A 14,963-nucleotide genomic window follows, 5' to 3' on the forward strand; every position below is an offset into this window, starting at 1 on the left:
TCTTAGTCAAGATGGTTTTCCTTCGGTAGTTTGTGGAATATAACAAATAACTTTAATATGGAAGCTAAGGAAATGTTCCTGATTTCAGAGAGGCTGTAATCTCCATGTGACCCGTTTAAAATTTTTGGCATCAAAGAGGATTTCACTATGTGTTTCATGGAAAGTAGAACTCATTCATCTTATTTCACAAATACGAATTGTCTGCTTTAGAGGATTCTTTCTCAGTAAGCCTCCACAACTGTGGCTGGTTAGTCTAAAATCTCCAGAAGGTTTAGGAGGAGAAAAAAAGTGAATTAACAGTGTGTATCAGTCAACAGTTCTTAAATCTGAGATTTGTATTTGGCTGCCTGCCTTCCCACATTGTGTTATTACTTGTTAATTATCGTTTTTCCTCTGCCTAAGCCCACATTGCCTACAGTTGGTAAGTTCACCTTTGTGCAGTGACCTGGCTTTGCAGTTGAATACAGTGTTAACCGTCGTCCTGTCTCTCAGAGAATTGATTTCTCAATCCCCTGTCAGCAGAAATAAAATAGCCAACTGTTGTTAAGGAGCCATCAATGAAATAATTTTCAAGTTCTACTTAAAAATCAATGGCACAAATATGGTCCAAGATCAGCAACATGTAATGTTGACATAGACTTGCAATAGCTTCCTTTACACACATATTGTCTCTTTTGCAAGTGTTCCCACTGCCTTCTTAGAAATGACTCTGCTATTACTAAGGGTACTAAGCTTCAGACTCACTATACCTTTGTTTTGGCTATAACCTTCTAAAGCATATTATAGAATAAAAATACTCCTCTTGTTTGCATGTATTAAACCAGCACAAATATAATTTCAGAAAGCAGCCTCAGTAACTGTGATTTTATGTTTTAAACCTGTGTGGTGCTGGTATCTGCAGAGACATGAGATAGATACTGAGTTAAACTTTATTATTAGCTTATTATTCAGCTGTCATTTTGGATAGCAGGAGATTTCAAAGTAAAATTCAGATGTGTATGAATTTATAGATCAGAATGTAAAAATTATAAAATTAGCTTTTAAAATAAAAATTGTTTAATTTATGGGACATTTCAGTTGTGGAGACAGAAATCTTCAAGTTAATGCCATCTAAAATAGTTAGGTGAACATTGCTGGAGGATTTGTTTCCATTACACTTCCAGTGTGATTCAGTTCTAATCCTTAGAGACTGACCCTCTGCAACAGAAGGTCTCCTTCAGCACTTTGTTAGTGCACCAAATGTGGGATTCCAGCACAAAATAATTCCTGTGGTAATAGTATGGAGATTTATATGTTTGACTAGAAGAATATTATTTAGAGCTGAGTTGATGCAGATTATTGATGTTAGTGATATGAAGACAAAATCTTTAGGTGCATATCACTGTCTTCAGTGTTTGAATTTCCAATTTTCAGTTATAAAGTGGCTTTTACAGCAGGTCAGGATCAGTGTTGAATCAGATGCATTTGAACTTCCAGCATTCAGCTGAATGGAGTACACAAGGCCTGCGAGATACCTAAAGTCCATTGTTAAAGTCTGTCTGCTTTAAAATGAGATTAAGTTTTCAAATCAAACACATTTTGTAAGAGCACAAGTAATTGCAGTTATGAAAAGAGCAGTTTCCTTTTTAGTGTAATGGTACTAGAACCACCTAGTGCATATTCAGCTTGAAAGAAAGGCACCAAGCCTTGTTTTATTACTGTAATGGGCAATGAACTAATAAGTGATACATTCTGCCTCTGGTCATTGTATTTGTTGACATATATGCGCTATGAGGAGTAAAGCAAAATCTTCCTAATGATATTTTAAGTAGCTTTAATCCCTTCCTTTCTCCTCCCTTACATTTAATGTCTTGGTCCTGGCCTGATAATACAGTAACTATTTGAAAGATGGTTTTTGTTGATTTAAAATTACCAATATGGTGTGGGAGATACTTCACAAAGAGCAGGGAGCTGGTAGATTCAGTTTCTTCTCATTACCAATATATACCAGATGAAAATCTTTCCTTCCTGCAATATTCTGATGAATGGGATGGCGCTGAGCAGAATTCGCTGACCTCGTGCTGCAAGTGCTTGCCAGAGTTCTCACGGATGGATGAACTCTTATTTCCTCCAACTGATGATGTCAATTGGGAATTTTCACCTTTCTTTCATTCCAAGTTGAAGATAAATACAGCAATGAATTGTATAATTTTTTTTTTTTTTTTTTTTTGCCAGTTTCTTTGGTCTGCTTTTGTGAGGAGATTTTGAAAGGCCAGTTTGTTCCACTGGAGATGGGAGGAAAGGAGCCGTGTACACATACACTGTTGACATTCTTTCTGTCGATGGCTTTTGCAATTACTAACTTAAATCATAGGGAATCGAGAAAATATTTATATTCTTAATGCATATAATTATGCCTAAAATCTTGAGTGGACCATTTACTGTGCTTAATGTGGTATTTAGAGGAAATTAAAGTTCATTCTGGAGAACATTTTGAATGTAGCAGGAAAATAGTCATGGCAGATGTTTGTGAATTAATTGGTAGTAAAGCCTGACTTAAAAGTACGTAATGTGTAAATACACGTTTGGATTCTTCTGGTATTATCAGTAGACAAACAGAAGTCAGTGCTTAAATACTTTCTGTCAAGGCTGATCTCTCCTGTGTACATTTGACAAGTGGCTTAAAGTAATTACTTTTGCAAATAGTGTCTGCCTGGGTATGTGTAGATCCAAGTAATTTTAAACAGTATGTACATACAGCAAAATAACTATATATGTGTCGCTGTATTTTGAAAAAGACACCTTTTTCATTTGGCTTTATTCACATCTATAGCAAATGCATTCACACATGGTTTTATGTGGAAATAATTGTGTATAGACTAATGCAGTAAGAAAAACTTAGCGAAACTCTATGGAAGTTGTTTTATTTTACTTTTCAGTGCAATTTTCCTGTTCTGAATTTCTGAACTACCAGAAATAATCACTTGCAGATCGCTTTCTGTATTCTTGCCAGCTTTTTTTCTTTCAGAGGCTACAAGTGACTGTGTCGTTTTATGTATAATGCCACAGAGCCCACAAGGATGACCCACACAGGAGAATTTGGGGATTATTGGCATGAATTACATTGCCTGGAATGCCTGTTGGATGTTTTGGGCAAAAGTACTTGTGGTTCATAAATAGTATTGGCATCTAGCTCTAAGTAAATCTTATATCATGTACAGCTTGTACTGGCTCTGTTAGAAGGTATTTAATAGAAGGAAGGATAATACACTTGTCCTAAATCCATTACTTCTCCGATTGTACTTTTATTAAAGTCAGTGAGCAAGGGAATTGTGAGAGATTAGACATTGTTTCGTCCCACAGAGGAGCTCATTGTCACTCCAGTTGATGCAGTACCTGACTTGTTCTCTTCCCTGCACCCAGCTGCTACAGGTTATTTAAGTGCTTAACACCATGGAAAAACATGATCTAGCCTTTTATTTTTTTAAACTGCAATGTTTGTTTTATTTGTCCTTTAGAAATGCCATTGTTTCTAAACAGTGTCTTTAGAATAAATTCTTACTTCTTACTTCAGCCTCTCTGAAATCTTTTAAATCACCAGAAAACCTCCAGGAGAAGCAGAGAGCTGAGGCTATGCTCAGTAGAACTGAAAAAGATTCCCAAGAAAAGCTATGAATGGCACGATGCATACCATACACCTCATGTTAACAAGGAAATTATGTGCACTCAATAAATTCCTCTTGGTGCAGCACAGTTAAACTAGCTATGAGTACCTCAAATAGCATTGTTCTCTATCTGTGTCTGAAAAACCATCATAGAAATTTTGAAGGCCAGATGGAATACTAATTATTACCTGGTTTGATCTCTTGCATATCCCAGTTTAATCCTTACAATCGTGGTTAAAATAGAATGTGTTTCTTAAGGGAAAAATTAACCTTTATTTAAATATTTTCTGTCTGGACATAAATGACTTTAACTTGCATAAGCTGTGCCAGTGATAAATTATCTTTACTGTTTATAAATAAGACACAGCTTTAGTCTTCAACATTCAGTGAATGGATTTCTCTGTGCTAGTGTGAAAACTCTCTACTATGTGAGTTTTTTGTTTATATAGATATTAAATGCAATAAGAATGAAAGCATAAGATTTAAGAACACTGTGTCTTCGTGTATAAGCACATTTTCAAAATCTGTTATTTTTCTCCAGTGTTTTAGTGTTTCAGCAAAGAAGTGTAGAATTATTCCCATTGGACATTAGCCTGTTTATATACTCACAGATTGTATTAGTGTCTTAGTTCCAGTACAGTTCATTTGCTTGTGACCCTCCAGACTCCTCAGTCACACTTGTGAGAGGGAGGTCTCTACCTGGTAAATGCTGTATCCACCCTCCCTTGTCCCTCACCCAGCAAGTGTATGAACTTCAATGTATTGTAGTGAAAAACATTGTTTGCTTTCACTAGATCTGCCTGGCAGTTCTGGTCACTACACACGATTCATGTTGTTACTGATTTACTATTCTCAGAATCTCGTGTGTCATTAACATGGTCTTTTTTTGGCTGCTGAAAGATGATAACTAGCAAAACACAACGAGTTTGTCAAGAGTTCCACCAGGAACACACCCATGGGATTTTCTATTTACAGTCACATTCTGAGACCTACTCATTAGGTGGTATTGACTCCATTTGGTGTATGCAGTGCTTTATTCATTAAATACCTTACACCACTGAGCCAGATTCCTTAAGGAAGTCTGAATATGTTGATTATATACTACCACCTTCATTGTTGGCACGCTATGCCATTGGACTTCAGTGTGAAATGAAAGGAGCTAAGAGCTACAGGTAACGTTTTAGGTATTCCTTAGAGCTTTTCCAAGGAGCAGGGCAGTGGAAATGAGAGCATTTTGGACAACTGAAGCTTTTTAATAAACAGTATCTTAACTGCTTTTGAAGCTTTTACAGGGAGGTGGTCAGTTATTACCTCTTGAAAGATCTGAAGGGAACAAATAAGGTGCTGAGAAACATTCCATACTTCCTTTGGTGGGGGGAAAAAAAGCCTACTGTACTCATAGCTACTCTCTGTACTAGCAGAAACTTCTGCACTGCCTGCAGGATCACGGAGAATTCACTTGCACTTTGAAGTGTGAAGTGATAATCCTCACAACTGTTTACTTCTTTATTACATTTGCGGAAGTTAATTACATGCCCTGCTAAGTTACAACAAAAAAATCACAATTCTCTGATGCCAAGTAGGCAAGTGAGTTTTCCAAGCTTCAGTTTAGTCCCTCATGCTGTAAGAAGAATTTGGCATTGGCACACATTATTACTATCATTCATCCAGAGAGTTTATTAATGTATGCACATTTTTCTACACAGTAGTGTCTCATGAGCATGTCTTGGTAAGTCTCTTATATGAAATTTACATGTATTTCTTTGCATTAATTTATACTGCCAGACTTATTGTTAAAGCCCTGCTTAGCATCTGTGGATTGACTACTTGCCACCTTAGAAAAATGAGAGCAGGACATGAATTAAAATCCACGTATTGCATACGGCTGAATATACTAAGTATTCACATGTGCTAAGTATATTGCCATGGGTAGAGTCAGAAATGAACTGATTTTTAAAACAGTGGTAGTTGATATTCATGAAGTTTGCTCTATTTCATGTGCCTTGAGAACTGTAAGGAAATTGGATTTTGGAGGGTTTTTGGCAGCTTTTTGAATGGTGCTAGCTGAAAAACAGAACAAGAGGAACCCTCTCATCAAACAAGGCAAAGTGGATGATTCTGCTGGGGACAGATTGACCTCGAAGTGTGTGCATCTGGGGAGGCCAGATCTAATGAAACAAAGTGGATCATTGCTCTGTATTCTGTTATTAAGCATCTCGAAGTTAACTAGAGTAGTGATTAAATGTGTTTAAATGACTGTTACAGTGATAGTGAAGATAAAAAGGTCAGTTTGTACTCTTTCACCAGTTCTAAACAGAAGCAATTAATAACATGAAAAATGGTGCTACATGAGATACAACCTGAAAACATGCTTTTTGCATATTTGTTTAGGGTATTGGGGCAGCTGAGTGAAAAAAAAAGTGGAAATATTTGCCTATCATATTGTCACTTGTGTTTAACAATTTCTTGTTAAGGAATCACAATAAGTCTCTTCTAAATGGGACAGCACCATTGTTGCAGGGGAATCAGAACTAATCTGTCCCATTTTTAAGTTTCTGGACTGTCTGCCTGACATTGTGCATGGTATGACTGCTGCCCACATAGTCCATCAGAGAAATTCTTTGTGTCTCACAGTCTCACCAGCTTCGTACATAAATGCTGTATTTGCTTACAAGTTTCCATCGTTTTATTTAACAAAAGATTTCCAATACTTTGCCATCTTCTCTGCAAAACCAAAATGAAATTGCAAGTGTATAGCTGTCAGTTCTCTCCAGCATATTCAGTTGTTGGTCAGTCTTTCCCACGGAAATTGCCCGTACAATTCCTCCTTTAGAACATTAGTTGCAAACAGCACCAAGTCAGGTGCCTACATGAGAACTTAGAAAAATTAGGTTAGTGCCAAAATGGGTTTAGATGTGTCACTGTAGGTAGCAGGTGAATGTGGAAGGGCAGTTCTGATTGGCAGCTCTGTGCTTAAATAGGCTTTAGAAAGGCCAAACTTTATTTGCTGTGTTGATGCTTGAAGTTTTCTGGAGGTTCTGTGTTATGCAGCTCCCCTTACAGTATGATTAGAAAACATTTCATTTCTGCTTCAGCCTAAAATATTGCCTTTGATAACTTGTGCTATGATGTTTTTTTCCCTGTCATTTTTTTTAATTGACTCCGATTTGTATGTACTAACGCATTGGTCTTGTTGTGGGGGGAACTGTAATGCTGAAAGCCACATGGTAGGTGCCCACAGAATGAGTTTAAAACCCAAAATAGTGTGTAACCAGAATTCCTTCACTGCTGAACAGGAATCTTGGAGGTTGTCTTGATTTTTATATATATATCTATTTAAACAAAAGCAGAGGAAAAAGATCTTAAAAGTGCTTATGGGTAGAATTGCTTCCCTTATCTTGTTTATGCTGATAAATTAAAAAATAAAAAGCACAGAGGGTTAAAGATAAGATGGTACCACTGTTTTCTTTATGTGTAATCTTGTTGCATGTCTCTACATAAGCTGTTCTGGCCACTCATCATAGTAACCAGCTGGGCCATTTCACCTGCTGGAGCCATTAAAGAGGACTCTCTCCCCCTAGATTAATCCCCTCCGACATTAGTTTTTTGCTCTGACAACTGGAGCAGGCATTCAGAATTTGCAGGTGGCCAGTGTGACGCACATAATTGCCTACAATTTTAGGCAATGAATAAAAATGGTCTACATTACTTGTCAAAGGTTGTATATGCAGTGCCAAGTGAGATCTATGGGAAGCCTTTTAGGGTTTAAAGAACAGTTAATAGCAAAGCTGCACAGTGCTTTTTTAATCATAATGCATTTGTAATATAGCACTTTGATCTTCTCCTTGTAGGAAATGGTGTTATATTAGCCACTTTTAAACATTTATGAGTGAAATTCAGTTATAGGAGAGTAAAAGTGATTATTCTTAGGCAGAACATGTTAGATTTCATTAAAAGTTTTAGCTTGCCCCTTCCTTGTTAAAATCTGTGGGGAGTCCTGTTCCTGGAGGGTTTCAAATCAGGATCTGAAGATTTAGAAGAGCTTTTTCTTTTTTTCTTTCTTTTTTTTTCCCCCCTCCACTAAAGCTACTGCAAGACTAGAAAAGACTGTAGTAAATACTGATGTTATTTGTGGTTGTTTATAAACGTACTTCAACCGCATAGCATTAAGCGCAAAAAAATGTCGCGTGCTCAACAGTTTAGGGAATGTTTCCTAGTATTTCCAGGATCTTAATGCTCAGTTGCGTCAATTACAACCTAAAAAAAAAAATGCATTATTTAAAGCATGATCATAAATTATCTACAACAAAAAATAGGCGACTCTAAAATGTACTACTCCTAGAAGAGCCGAGTTTGACCTTTCAGACCCAAGAGCCTTTTATTAACACCTGCCTGTAAGGAGAACCGTGCCACACGCAGCTTTCGGATTCACGACCACAAAACTGATGAGGAAAGGCTTGAAGGGTTCAGTTTGTGTCACTTGCTGTTTGCCGTTTCCATTTCACAGATGATTAATCTTTCTGTGAAGAAAGGCCAGAGAAACAAAGCACATTGGGCTCTTCCTGCAGTTACTCCTTCTGAATGCACACTAGCTTGCTAACTAAAAGGCCTTTAGATTTCCTGCCGAGAGAGATGTTCTGAAAGTGAATGCAGCTGGTTGGAGGTCACCAGTGCAAGGCTCTTGCCATTGTGTAATGGAGGCTTTGGCAGGTTTCATTTTGGGGGGGGGAGGGAGAAGGTGTTGGCGAAAAATTAATGTGGAATAAAAAGGGCTTTGGCCATTTGAATTAATTTCTTGAGGGTGGATCATCAATAATAGGCTCCATTTCTTTTGCTCTCAATTTATTAAAAAAAAAAAAAAGATATTTGCTGTGGGTTTTTTCCCCACCCATTCCCTCTTCTTAATGGCATGTTTATATTGTGCGTGGTCTCTCCTGCTGGATGCTGAAATGTCGTGTCTTACTGAGTTTGAAAAGCAGTCTGAAATATACTGATTTTTACATATATTTTATGAGCTGTGCTGATTTTCGTGTTGGTGAGAGACAATACTCGAGTATTTAACTTCCTAATTGTGGGATTTGTATGGTGTTAGTAATCCATATTGCTCCTTAGTGACTTTTAAATCAGCAATTTCAGTTTTTCTGGGAGAGTAAAAATTGTTTCTAAAAGATATAATCTAATTTTTAATTTGTGTGTATGTTTTGAATGTTAATGTGTACATTCCTTGTTTATGGGAGAGAACAGTCTGATATCCAGCTGAGTTTTTGACTTTGTTTTTTCTTGATCCTGCATAGGATGTAATGTGCAAAATCAAGACATGGGTAATAGATGAAAAGAAAGCTGTCCGCTTCTATCATGATTGGAATGACAAAGAGGTAGGCTATAAATATTATCCCATGAATTGACTTCTAATTTTGCTACCTGTTACTGGCTTTTTTTGAAAGTGTTTTTTTTTTGTTTTTTTTCTTATATTTCATATTCATAGTGTATCGGATGTTAAATTTATCAGCTGATTCTGTGTGATCTATATATTGGACTTGAGTTTTGCCATGAAGAAAATGATCATAAAATTAATTCAAGTTGGTATAACCTGTTCTTAAAATTCTCCTCCTGTATTTTCGCTTCTAGATTGATGTTTTGAACAAACACTTGTTTTTTACTTCAAAACCGATGATCTACTTGGTTAACCTCTCTGAAAAAGACTACATTAGAAAGAAAAACAAGTGGTGAGTATGTACAGGTTAAATGTCTAAATTTGTTTGTTTCACATTTTTCAGTGGTCAGTAATTCCTTGCACATTTAGGTCACCAAGGATATTAATTAAAATAGGAGTGTAAACTAATCTTACACTTCTATTACGCTCCCATTGACATGCTGCTTGAATGCAATGCATAAGGTGAAACTCTGAATGAAACTGCAGAAAAGAATATGCTTTCATTACATTTTTACATGAATCCGTTAACTATGAAGAAAATTTGATTTAGGACTGACTTAAGTAAACATGTGGGTTTATCATGTTATATAATCCTGATTGTCTGAACAACATCTTTTTCATTCCAGAGGAATGAGTTCAATGCCAGAGGAAGAAAGCTATGTGAGTTGCACAGGAATCTTTCAACCTCATGGCCAAATTGCCCATTTTCACAGTAGTGTTCTGCTTGCAGTTGGCTGTCTGGCTCTCTTGCCACTGCTTGCACGTTTCTTGTGGTTTACAGGCCTGTTTTGATGGGCTTTAATGCCAGGAACAGCTCAGGTTTTAGTCAAGTATTCCTGACATCAATATTGTGACTCAAGTACATGATGGTTACAAAATCAATCTATCAGGCATTCAGTGAACTGGATGAAGATCCAGCCTTAACATGGTAGACATATGGTGGGAATCCGCTGTGGAGAAGTACAGCATTTAGCATGTCACTGGAAGCTCTAGATGGGATAAATATTTGTTTTGTGGAGGAGGGAACAGATTAAGTAGTTAGTATATAATGAAGAAAAATCTGAAGCAGCGTATTTAGTTTTAAAAAACTAAACTAAAGCAAACTACAAACCTTTTCTTAGTATTCAGAATTTTAAGCACTATACTTGTGAGACACTTTGCAGATGTATAAACCTATGTTTGTGAATAGATCTATGCGTGTAACTCATCCAGACAAATCAAAAGTATCTAAAGCGGAATATCTGAATTCTCCTAAAGTACACCCTCTGTTTCTCCCTGTACTTCATTAAGTACTTAGATGCACATGGTTTCAATTTTCCATTAAAAATTCTCATTTCCATATGATATCAAAGAGTGAGAAGGCTTTAAACTGAAAAATAAACATTCATAGACTGGAAGCCAAAACAATAATTAATGTCAGATGGTTAACTCCAATAAATCATTAGAATAAATTCTGTGAAATTACTGCAACTAAAACTGTCCTTTTGATACTCCAAGACATTTTGTGTTAGTATTAAAGAACAAAATTTAATGTGTTTTAGTAGCAAACCCTCTCAGCCTCAAACACAGACTTTGGAATAGGTTTGATAACCAATATAATACTGTAAGCTCTTCATATTTGGCCAAATTTTATCATTTTGAATTAATTTATTCCTTCTGTGGATGTTTTTTGATTATGATAGTTTAAACAGAAGAAGTGATTCTGCCCACAAAAGTCTCTAAAATCAGGATAGTTACATTTGCTCTGCTCCTGTCAGGTGGTATTTTTTTGGAAGTACAAATGCTGAGGTTTCCTAGGGTTCAGTGTAACAGTACAAATGTGGAAGTTTATGTGAAAATGGATGAGTTGGTTTTCCTGCCCAAAAAAGGATCCTTGCACCTGTATTTGGATGATTACAGGTAGAGCTCACTGGCTCTAATTGTACAGTAAATACCATTTCCCAGACCTTAATGGTAGCCAGACTGCTTAGGAGACGCCAGTCTGTGATTTAGCTGTCGCCAGCCACCCCATGTTTTTTGTGAGACTAGTTGTGATGATGACATAGTTAAACCCAATTGAAAACAAATCTTTCTATAAATTGCAATTTTTAATTTGTTAAAAAATCAGATGTTTGAGTTGAGGAGTCATCTAATGAAACAGTTTAACTGTTTCTATTACAATTAATGATTTAGTTTTTTTAAAAGTATACCCAGATCTCATGGATGTGAGTGTAATTGTAGCTGAAAGATCAAAGGCTGGGTATCTGAGTGATGTTCCAGAAGAGAATTTACCACATAGCCATTTTCAGTACAGTTTCTGCCTCCTGCTGTTCCTATTTTCCCTCAAGCTAGCCATTGACTACCCCCTGTGCATCCCTGCTCGTAAAAAATGATTGAGGAAGTATTTGTCATGTATTTATGAGTGGGAAACATTGTGTGATAGGGAAAGGCATCTACTAGAACCAGAAAGATTGCCATTTCCTTTCCTTCAGCCACTCTGCCACAGCTTTAAATCCTCTGTTTATGCAACATAGCTTTTATATTTAAGAGCAGAATAAATGTTTTCTATGAAGGATGCTAACGGTAGGCTGCTGTCATTTGTGTGCTGTGAGCAGATGTAAATGATTAGAATATATTTTGCTGTTAGATGCCACTTCGTGATTTTTGTTATTATTTTGAGGGGTAGGGATTCATACTTGAAATGCAAGCCACATTTAGACTAGTCATTCTTCTCGAAAAAGTTTATTTCTGAGCTTAATTCAGAGTATTGCTATAACAAAACTAAGGTTAACGCAGGAAACACTCAGGGGTAAAATGTTTTCATCAGACTTTTGCAACTATAAAAGTGTTTAAAGCAGCAAAGGGAGAGGAGAGGCTTTTCGGTTGTGGGTGGAGAGGAAAGCTAAAATTGTCTTTGTTTTACTGGGTCACTCTTTCAGAATTAATGAACATTTTAATTGTTAGTTAAAACACACATTTAAGTGCTAACGTGTTATTTTTCAATCCAAGAAAAGAAGAAAACACTGTGAAAGATAGCACTATTGTGTGTTTGAGTAGGTGTATTGACCTTTTGAAAGATGTAAAAACTGGAATGGCTCCAAGCAGTTACTTGCTGGTTTTAACAATGTTGAATTAGTCATTCAGTTGATTTATGATTAAGACCTAGCCCCTGAAGAGAAGCTGACATGGCAGCTGTGTTAGTCGCACTTGTGTTATGATCAGATGACAGTAATCATGATGTTTATGGGGGAATCCACTGAAACCATTCTTACTACATATTGCTGTGTTCTAAATGAATACTTAACCCTTCTTTTAATCATTCTTCATGTTTTTTATGTGGATGTAGGATCTTAACATGGTGTGCGTGTATTTGAGTTTTACCATCAAAGTATTCAAAGTAAGCCTATTAATTTTCAGTTAGAAACTGCTTTCTGAGTCACAGGATGTCACGTAAATCCAGGACAGCAGATTTATCAGCCCTTCATCTAATTAAAGGTTTACATTTTAGTCTTGATAAAGAGGGTGCTGTTAGTGGCTCATAATATGGATTCCAATTACGAAATATATTGAGCTAATTAATGAGCAAATGTAGTGGACCATGCTTAGCATCCTGTTTGCTTTGGTGTTTTGGACTTGCTCTTTGCAGTGAGCACCAGGAATACTGCATGTGTCAGAGCTGCATAAACTGAGCCTTGGCTCAACTTCTCAGGTCTAATCAAGTGAATTTTTTCATCCTGTGCCTAGACTGTGATTCAAACAGCTGATTATGCTGCTAAGGATTTTCTGTTATCTCTAGCATGGTAACTAAATTATCTGAGACTTGATATGGATTTTTGAACATTGTTTTTTCTAATATAATTCAGACTTGTTGAATGTCCAAATGTATATAAACACTATTTTTACCAAAATGTTATGGTAGACATTCTGTTGAAATTAAGTTGGGTGTTGATGGGATAGGGGACTTAATATCTTACTCCTGTGTATTTAGAAAAGTGCCATATATGTCATAATAAATAACCTTTCTTCCGTTAATTTTTATAGCATTTTTAATGTTCTTAAGCTAGAGGAGGCATAATTAGGTTAGATGAAAGGTATCTTCTGGTATCATGTTTCTGACAGGCCACTAACAGATGTCCAGGGAAGATTATAGGAACAGATGAAGCAAACAGTGTATGCATCCAGCTTCTTGCAATCTGTTATTGTAGAACTGATTAAGACAGATATGATATACTTGTGGTTAATACTTTTGGACTGATTTTTATTCTATGAATTTAGCCACTGACCTTTGAACCCAAGTATACTTTTTGGCATCCCAATATCCTGGAGCAGGGACTTCCACAGCTTAACTATGTGCTATATGGAGAAGTACTTCCTTATGCTTGTTTTGGATCTGCCACATCATAATTTCATTTGATGCTCCTTAGATCTTGTAGTATGAGAGTGAATAATCCTTTTCTATTTGTCTTTTTTATATTGCTTCAGATGTTCCAAATATTTTTTCAAAAAATGGAGGGGGTGGGGAAATCTGACATGAAGAAAGAAATATCAAGGGTCAAGTACAAGGAAGGCTCAATAGATTTGAGTATGAATTAATCTGCTTCACTTGGTCTTTCACTTTTAAACTAGGTAGGAAAAAAGTTATTATCTGGTAGTAAATAGAGACTTGGAGTTCTTGGTTGTATTTCTGAGGGTATGGATATTAGGCAGATATGTTTTATTCTTATAAATATAATTGAGATTGTATTTGTAGAAATTTTAATATCATAATTATGAGTTGTAATGCCATTGTGGTATTGAGATGTTTTCTTGACATAGCTGCTTAACCATTTTAAGGTTGTCTTCTATGCTGACAGATTTGGAAAGAATTTATTTTTTTTTAAATATATTGCACTTGTTGTTCCTGCCTTGCAACCAAAATGTTTGTAAAAAGTATTAGGAGATGACTTATGTTTTATGTGTATTAATGAAGTTATGCACACACAACTCGAGAAGTCAGATACTCAAAGTTAACCAGACTCAGAATTTAGGCATCCTGTTGCACCTTTAGTGCCAGACTGGGACAGCTGAGGTGTTTTAACTGGAGGATTGCGTATGTTTTCCATAGAGCACTTACCTAGTGCAGTAGGGGATGGGGCATGCTGTTTGCTTAGCAGTTATTCTTTATTGTTCCTGAACAGTGTGGGGACACACTGAGCACCATCAGCCTGTGGCACCACAGCAGCTGTGCTTGCACCAGGGCTTTGAGACCGCTGTGTCCTGCTTTCCAGGCCACGTATGCCTGCAGATACAGAATCTGTAGGAATTGATCAGCCAGATGTAGGGGGTGGCATCCTTGCCCATGGCAGGGGGTTGGAACTAGATGATCTTCAAGGTCCTTTCCAACCCAAACCATTCTGTGATTATACAAATTAATTAATGAATAGAGATTAATTAATCATCCATTAACCAAGTGGCAGTCTGTTTTGTTTCTGGCATCATTGCCTGACATTGCCAATTGACTTCTTGTCATCTTCTGTCTTACCAGTTCCAGTGACTTTTCATTCAGTTATTCTGTCTTTTTCCCCACCCGTTTTGTAGCTGATGTGTTCTCCATGGGTCTTTGCCAGATTCTCTTAAACCTCTCCTTTCATGCCATTCTTGCTGGCTTAGTTCCAGTTCAGTCCTTTGGTCTGGATGATTTCTTTCACCAGACTTCCTGCTTTGCTTTGCTTTTTTTTGCCTGCCCCTCTGGAGTCCCCTGTGCGTTTGAATGTGAATGCTTATTGTTTGGGTAATGGCAGGTGTTGGGGACATGTCTTTAAGCATGGAAAGATGGGTCCCTGCTCTCAGCTTCAGTGTGTAACCATACCCAGACACAAAGCACCTTCCAGGAGTCTAGCTTCACTCCACTGTTCATCTTTGACCCA

At 36.8% G+C, this 14,963-nt stretch overlaps 1 protein-coding gene across 1 annotated transcript in view; it reads left to right on the forward strand.

The window, feature by feature from the left end:
* Window positions 1-14,963, forward strand: part of OLA1 (Obg-like ATPase 1) — a 98,591-nt gene that overhangs the window by 50,324 nt on the left and 33,304 nt on the right. The window contains exons 5-6 of the mRNA XM_009072067.1: window positions 8,939-9,019; window positions 9,273-9,370. Of these exons, the coding sequence (XP_009070315.1) occupies window positions 8,939-9,019; window positions 9,273-9,370 (179 nt within the window). The remainder of the gene's footprint in view (window positions 1-8,938; window positions 9,020-9,272; window positions 9,371-14,963) is intronic.

This window comes from Acanthisitta chloris, unplaced genomic scaffold (assembly GCF_000695815.1).
Source record: "Acanthisitta chloris isolate BGI_N310 unplaced genomic scaffold, ASM69581v1 scaffold1823, whole genome shotgun sequence".
Classification (NCBI taxonomy): Eukaryota; Metazoa; Chordata; class Aves; order Passeriformes; family Acanthisittidae; genus Acanthisitta; species Acanthisitta chloris.